Source organism: Tasmannia lanceolata, unplaced genomic scaffold (genome assembly GCF_043159265.1).
Source record: "Tasmannia lanceolata isolate RefF3 unplaced genomic scaffold, GAP_Taslan_0.1 ptg000008l, whole genome shotgun sequence".
NCBI classification, from domain to species: Eukaryota; Viridiplantae; Streptophyta; class Magnoliopsida; order Canellales; family Winteraceae; genus Tasmannia; species Tasmannia lanceolata.
Genome location: NW_027518685.1, coordinates 27,807,855 through 27,815,589, shown reverse-complemented (window position 1 = coordinate 27,815,589; position 7,735 = coordinate 27,807,855). Strand labels below are relative to the sequence as shown.

Sequence of the window (7,735 nt, the reverse complement as noted above, 5' to 3'; positions counted from 1 at the left end):
CTGTAGAGTTGAAGTGCAGATGAATTGAATTTTCATTCCTTTCCACAAGCTAGTTAGCACATTGGAAAACATGAAAATACAATCTAGAGGATCACCCTCTTCAAACTCAAGCAAATCCTTGAAGCCCCAAGAAAAATTTATGGCAAAATCAAAATATATTCCAGTAGAAAAAACTAAATCTGTTCTGGTTATAATGCCTATATATATCAACTCAAAAACTCCCAAAACCCTAAACTTCCCAGTTAAGTAAAATCAGAAAGCCACAAAAGCAGCTAAGAACGTTTACTAAATTTATATTAGACTGTAAAATTAATAGTTGATCTTGAAAGTTGAAATGATCTTTTTGCAATCTTTTGGGACTTAAATCAGCTTCGTCATTAGTCTGGTGATTGTGCTTGTAAAGACAATTCCAACGAATACTTGTAAGCCTCGATTCGACAGTTAAATCAAAAGTTATATTGTTAGAAGATTTTACATTCCAACTTGACTTCTTTTGATCTTGGCCGTTTAGAAATTGCTGTACAACCTGTTCTACATTGCAACTAAAGAGTGTTCTTGGGTATAATTTTTAGACCAGAACTTAGTGGAACAATTAGGCCCCTCATCACTAATATTGATGTAGGACGATTCTATTGTTTTTTTATCTCTTTAGTTAGTTGGCATGAGATTGAGTGTAGGAGTGATATTTATCCTAGTCTCTCTTTAATTAGGGTTTATCCTAGTTTAGTAGTAGAGTTTGAATAGGACTTTGAGGGTTTGATGTCTATAAATATGGACTTTCTGTATGTAAAAAAAATCTGATTTTCACGAAATAAAATTTCTTTTTTTTTTCCTCTTATTTCCTTGTGGATTTGAGGGTTTCTTTGAGAGGGAGAGACGGAGATCTTTGTTCTTTTTCCTAGGCGAGATGGTGATCCGCCTTCTCTGCATGCTTCCGCTTCGTCAAATATCCATCCCTTACGTGGGTTAGATTTTTATGAATTCTAACCATCCAATTTATAGCCTGGTCGTTGACGATCAGCAAAAGCTAGGATCCCCAATCAACAAACCAATTAATTGGATTGTCAGGATCTTACAAATTAGCCGATATTTTGATGATGGCTGATGGCTGATGGCTGATGGCTGATCCAAGAAGCAACCTATTAAGTGAATAATGTGGATCAATTGTGTTTGCAGTTTGCACTTTGGTTAAATGATTAGTTTGGTTTTTGGTTTCTGACCCATCTATGATAGAACCCACGCTATGGAGTTTTGGATGCTCATAACATTGGGTTGGCCAGAAAACTAGGCATTTAAACAACTATAATACAAGACAAACTGCAACAATAAAACATCAGAAACACGAAAAGAAGATCAGCAAGGATGATACCTACTAAGTTTCCTACCTCCTCACCTTCTATCAGATTCTTCTACATTTGTCTTTCTTTGGGTTCTCGAGACCGGGGAGAGAAGCAGGGGAAGCACTTGGCATTCCCATATAGGGTTCTTCCATGGAATTCGGCGATATATGCTGATCTCTTTCTTGATAGGGTCAATGAATTGCGCAAGGGTTTGTATTTCCTGGTGAGAAATGATGATCATTTTAGTAGTCTTAAGAAGGCAACAAGTTCTGGGTTCGAATGGGAGAAGCCAGAAGGTTGCCCTGCTGTTCTACCTCTGTGTAGGCTGGCATATGCAACTGTCATGCTCAGGTAATACAATTTCTGATGTGGTTTTCTCTTGAAGAAATAATTTCATTTTCTGAGATAGATGAATTCCTTCTAGTTTTTTCAACTAGCTGCACTATCTATATAGAGGAGTTTCTTTCTTGAAATAGTAATAGATTTATTTTAAGATCATAATACATCAGTTCTAGCGACCCTTGTACAATCAATGAACTCCCTAACATGCCATTCAATGTTCTCGACAAGTTTTCCTCAAAAAAATGAAGGTGTGTCTTCAACATTGGATCTTCATATGAAAGTTCAGTTTGCAGCTTCAATTGTACCCCCTATGCTATTACCACATTTACAGAAGAACCAATCACCTTTGGAGAGAGAGAGAGAGAGAGAGAGAGAGAGAGAGAGAGAGTCTTTGTAGTGTTACTGAAAATAAAGATGTTACTACTGCAAGTAGACAAAAGTTCTTGTGAAGCGAAATTCGAGTCCTATCTCTGTTGATGTTGGAGGTGGACAGAGTTACCTTCTAAATATTTGAATCAGAAAGTAAATAAAGGGAAATGATATACACACTCCTATATTTGATAATGACACTCTCTTCCTTGTCAACATCGAAGCAGGAAAATATTTCAAGTCTCCATTTCTTTTAACTTTAAAATGGGAGTAAAACAAAATTTACCCTCATTTTTTCAGATCCGTTTTTGATATAAAATGATGTAAAACAAATTTTATGCACATTTTTCCACTGAAAAATTTGCGTAACTTACCCGACCCAGGTCTGTTAGGTTTCGGGTCTGAATAAAATCACTATAAAATTAGAGGGATGATGTCGGGTTTGGGTCGGATCAGATTGCCCAAGGCCTTAACCCTAACGCAACCCAAAATTAATAAATGAGGTTGGCTTCTCCCAACCTTAACCCAGCAAGGCCAAACCAAACCGAGCTGAAATTGGGTTAAACATGTCCCTAGTTAGGGTTGGGCCCAGCCCAAGTTGCACCCTTAATTTCTGTAAGAGGGAGGAAAATGGGATGTGATATATTTAGACCTGGCAAACGGGCGGGTCGGGTTGGGTTGGGCTACCCGCACCCATTGAGGGTGGTTGGGTCAACCCACAATTTTTTGCCAAAGAGTTTTTTTTTTTTTTTTTTTTTTCGGTGAAGAAGGAAATTATAGCAACAAAAAAGAAGATGAGACTTAGAAAAAATGTCTGGAGTCTCCCATTACAAATCAACCCTTGTCCCTTTTATACTAGGTTGCATTTCCTCTTAATCTAGATTGTCCATTTCTCTCTCTTTGATCTCACAGTTCGTATGGATTACTTTTCAATAAAGTAACACAAAATGCTGGAGTATCCTTCAAAAGAGAGAGATCCCCTCTTTTATCTAAAAGCTGCCCTGTGGTGCGAGTTAGGAAATGTGGCCGATCTCTACTCGAACAAAAAAAAAAAAAAGGAAAAAATGAAATGCGGGTACCTGCGGGTCAATTTCGACGGGTCACTCAAATGCCAACCCATACCCACAAATTTGCGGGTGCGTTGGGTCGACCCACGGGCACGGGTCGAATTTGCCGGGTCTAGAATTCTAGATATATTCGTCCCTTTATTTTTTACTACTCTTTATCACTACAGGGGTTGTCCCAAGTAAAAAAATGGGGTAGAATATATCATTTCCCAGCCCATGCAACTTAGCTGTCTAGAATTCTAGATATATTCGTCCCTTTATTTTTTACTACTCTTTATCACTACAGGGGTTGTCCCAAGTAAAAAAATGGGGTAGAATATATCATTTCCCAGCCCATGCAACTTAGCTTGAGCTTGAATGGAGACATTACGAGCTTCTCCTTGTATTTCATTTTCTTCTATCAAGAAGAAGAAGAAAAACAGACATCAATTGCAGCCAAACAAAAGCTACAACCATCTCTCCTCCTCCAAACTATCATCATCCTTAACTCCTCTCTCTCTCAATCAAACCCCCCACATCCAAACCAAACACCAAGCCCTCGACCAAGTCCTCACAGACCTCCAAAAAACCATCGACCGCAACGTAAAAATCGAACCCCAAATCTTCTCATCCCTCCTCGAAACATGTTTCAAAATGCAAACCCTCCACCACGCCATCCGAATCCACCATCTCATCCCCCCAAACCTCCTTAGAAAAAACATCGACCTCTCCTCAAAACTCCTTCGTCTCTATGCTTCTTTCGGCCTAATTGAACAAGCCCACCAACTGTTCGACAAAATGCCTCACCGAAAAACAAGCGCTTTCGCGTGGAATTCGCTTATCTCCGGTTACGCCGAATTGGGTTTCTATGAAGATGCAATGGCGCTTTATTATCAAATGGAGGAAGAGGAAGTCGAACCCGACCAGTTCACTTTCCCACGTGTGTTGAAAGCGTGTGCTGGACTCGGGTCGATTCAGATCGGCGAGGCCGTCCACCGACACGTAGTTCGGTCTGGGTTTGCTACTGACGTGTTTGTCGTCAATGCCCTCGTGGACATGTATGCCAAATGTGGTGATATCATAAAGGCTCGGAATGTGTTTGATAAAATGCCTCAACGGGACTCAATTTCGTGGAATTCGATGTTAACTGGTTACATTCGACATGGGCTTTTAGCCGAGGTTCTGGACGTCTTTGGCCAGATGATTCGTGCTGGGTTTGATCCAGACTCGGTTGCCATTTCCACAATTCTGACTGGGTCTGTATCACTAGAACTTGGAACCGAGATCCACGGTTGGGCTCTCCGGCGGGGGCTTGATCAGAATTTATCAGTGGCAAACTCTTTGATTAGTATGTATTCTCAGCGTGGCCAGTTTGGTCGTTCACGTAAAGTGTTTGATGAAATGCTTGAAAGAGATATTGTATCCTGGAATGCTATACTAAAAGCTCACTCTAAAGACCGAGAGGCTGTGGTGATTTTTGAAAGGATGGAAGCTTTAGGTGTGTTGCCAGATCGTGTAACATTTGTGTCCTTACTATCGGCGTGTGCTAATTCGAGTTTAGTGGAAGATGGGTTGAGATTATTTGAGAAGATGGAAAGGATTTATGGAATGAAACCTGGAATGGAGCACTGTGCTTGCATGGTGAACCTGTTGGGAAGGGCTGGATTGGTTGATGAAGCATACGAATTTATAGCGAAGAGGATGGCGTTTGAGGCTGGCCCAACTGTGTGGGGAGCGTTGTTATATTCTTGTTCGGTTCATGGAAATGTGGAGGTGGGCGAGGTTGCAGCGGAGAGACTGTTTGAGTTGGAGCCTGATAATGGGCATAACTTTGAGCTTTTAATGAAGATTTATAGGAATGCAGGAAGAATGGAGGAGGAGGAGAGGGTGAGAAGGTTAATGACAGATAGGGGATTAGAGGCTTATGATTGACATATCTCTATTTGCTATTACATGTAAGAAGATCATAAGAAGTTCCATCAATTATCATAGAATAATGGTGAAACAACTATAAAATCATTTTTTAAGGGTGAGCATCTTTCTTTTAGTGGTTTTGCAACTATAAAATCATTTTTCTAAACAAAACATTAAGACCCTGTTTGTTTCGGATTTTGAGAACTGATGGTCGTGTCCAAAACTAGCGCTTGTTTTAGGATTGTCCCAAGGAACTTGTCTACTAATGTTGCATTTATCACACTTTGGTGAGATGGTCCAATGGGTGCGACCTTGTAGCTCATTTTTTTTTAACAGAGGGCTGTCTGAGACCTCCCTGAAACTGGTGAGACTTTTAAGCAAGTCCGGTGTACTATTTCAACCTTTTTGTTTTACTTGGAAAGAAACAAGCCTTAATAACTCAGTGGGTGTAACAAAAGGGGCATATTTGTTATCTCCAACTGATTTCCTGTAATGAATTACCACTGCCATCTAAACTCAGCAAGGAGTTGGTGGATCCGTTGGTGACTACTTCTTCAGTATCAACAACACACCTGATATGTTCATATCTAAGTTGAAAAATACTAAAATGAAGGTCAATGTATGCTTCCTCCTCCTGATACACTTATTGGGCCCTAATTTTGCCTCATTTATGTGATCAAATTTATTGACCCAAACGGCAATCTTAAGCCTGACCAAATGTTATGGAGGACACCTTCATTGGATGATCTAGGCCCTTGATCTTTTAAGCCCGATTTATCTTCTACCAAGAAAAGCTAAAATGTTGATTTTTGCAGCCATTTATCTTCTGAATGAGAAGTCTTTTTTGGGTTTAGACCAAGATCACGTGGGTCACATCATGATCTTTCTACAAATCCAACAGTCTTAATTTCACGTACATGCCGCTATGCCTTCGTGTATCAATCAGAATTTGCCTCACCATTGACTGTAAAGAGTGAATTTTTGATATAGTTGTTGCGATATAAATTCCCCTTTTCGCTGGTAAAGTGGGAGAGAGTGTCACGTATGGAATGGTTTAAGTGTATGAGATTAAAAGCTTTAAATCATATTCACTATTCTCCCTGAAAAGAGGGTGAAATTGCTTTGGCTAAATCTCTTACTCTTTTTCTTCTCTTTTCTTTTTTTCTTTTTTATTTTTTTATTTTTTTTGGGCGGGGGGGGGGGGGGGGGGGTGTTCATGGCCCCCAATGGCTTGCAAAAATTTTTTTAGCACATGCATGCTTAGGTAGTTTAGTGGCCACGGCCTCCAATGACCAATGCATGTAAGTGTTATTAATCCCCCCCACTAGACCTGGCAAACGGGTGTGCCGGGCCGGGTCAACCTGCGGGTGCAGGTCAGGTCAGGAAATACATTTTTGCGGGTTAGAATTTAGGTACCCCGCGGCCGGGTCCACCCGCAAATTCAAACAGTCGTTTATTTTGGGAAATGTTATCGCTGGATTTTGATGAGGGTCGTATGGCCGGCACCGTAGGATGATCCAAACCGTCCCTTAGATGGCCCACAGCCTAAATAGGTTGTGCCCCAAAAATCATTTCAATAGGTTGATCCTAACCCTCCGATCTATAGAGGGTTCGGATCAAGTGATCAACCCTCTAACATTCAGATCGGAGGGTTGGGATCAACCTATGGTGCCAGCCACAACCTATTTATATTCTATGGTGCCAGCCATAACCTATTCAGGCATCAAACCCTTAAAAAATAGATTAGCATAACAAAATCACCATCCTTTGCATTAGGAAAAAAGCCATCTAACTAGATTAGCATGATAAAATCACCACCCTTAAAAAGGCCAAATGACCCGCGGGTGCCCGCGGATTGACCTGACCCGTGTTTTTGCCGGTTGAGTCACCCGCGGGTCAGTTTTGACGGGTCACTAAAACTCAGACCCGTGCCCGCAAATTTGCGGGTGGGTTGGGTTGACCAGCGGGCACGGGTCGCTTTTGCCAGGTCTACCCCCCACCCCACCCCACACTCACAAGTGTGTGTGTGTGTGTGTGTGTGTGTGTGAGGAAAAAGATTGTGCGCTCAAGCGCACCTAAGGTTAGGTGCACTCGAGTGCCAAATCACATGGGTCTCACATTTTTGGTGGTGATCCAAACCATTCATTTGCAAGGCCCTATCATAGATAGGGTGTGTACCAAAAATCAGGTCCATTGAATCATCCTAATCCCTCCAAAAGTGGAGGGCAAAAATGGATAAATTTGTGGACAAACAGAGTCTGTCCATTTTGACCTCCACAAATGGATGGGTTAGGATGATCCTATGGAGCTAATTTTTGGTACATACCCCATCTATGTAAGGACCTTTCAAATGAATGCTTTGGATCATCCTAACAAAGTGGCCACACATGAGTTTGGGGCACTTGAGTGCACCTAAGCTTGGAGCACTCGAGCGCACAATCCTTTTCCTCTCCAACATGAGAGAGAGAGAGAGAGAGAGAGAGAGAGAGAGAGAGAGTACTCCCTGGAGTAGATAACTTATCTACTCCCTACCTTAAAATAACAGTTGGGGCCACATTGTTTGGGTGATCCAAAGCATTCATTTGATGGCCCCCACATAGATAGGGTGTGCCCAAAAAATCAGCTCGATAGGATCATTATAACCCTATGACTTGTGAAGGCAAAAATGGACGTGTATAAACTTGAACAAATCTGTCCATTTTTTGCCTCCACAGTTCATAGGTT

At 41.2% G+C, this 7,735-nt stretch overlaps 1 protein-coding gene across 1 annotated transcript; it reads left to right on the top strand.

The window, feature by feature from the left end:
- The first annotated feature begins 3,050 nt into the window (after positions 1-3,050).
- On the top strand, positions 3,051-5,144 carry OTP70 (Tetratricopeptide repeat (TPR)-like superfamily protein). The gene has a single exon (XM_077386869.1). It carries the CDS (start codon positions 3,476-3,478, stop codon positions 5,027-5,029), a length of 1,554 nt encoding a protein of 517 aa, XP_077242984.1. The 5' UTR covers positions 3,051-3,475; the 3' UTR covers positions 5,030-5,144.
- The last annotated feature ends 2,591 nt before the right edge of the window (positions 5,145-7,735 follow it).

What these genes read in the sequence shown, in the direction of transcription:
- OTP70 (XM_077386869.1), top strand. Translation starts at nt 3,476, where the DNA reads ATGGAGACATTACGAGCTTCTCCTTGTATTTCATTTTCTTCTATCAAG.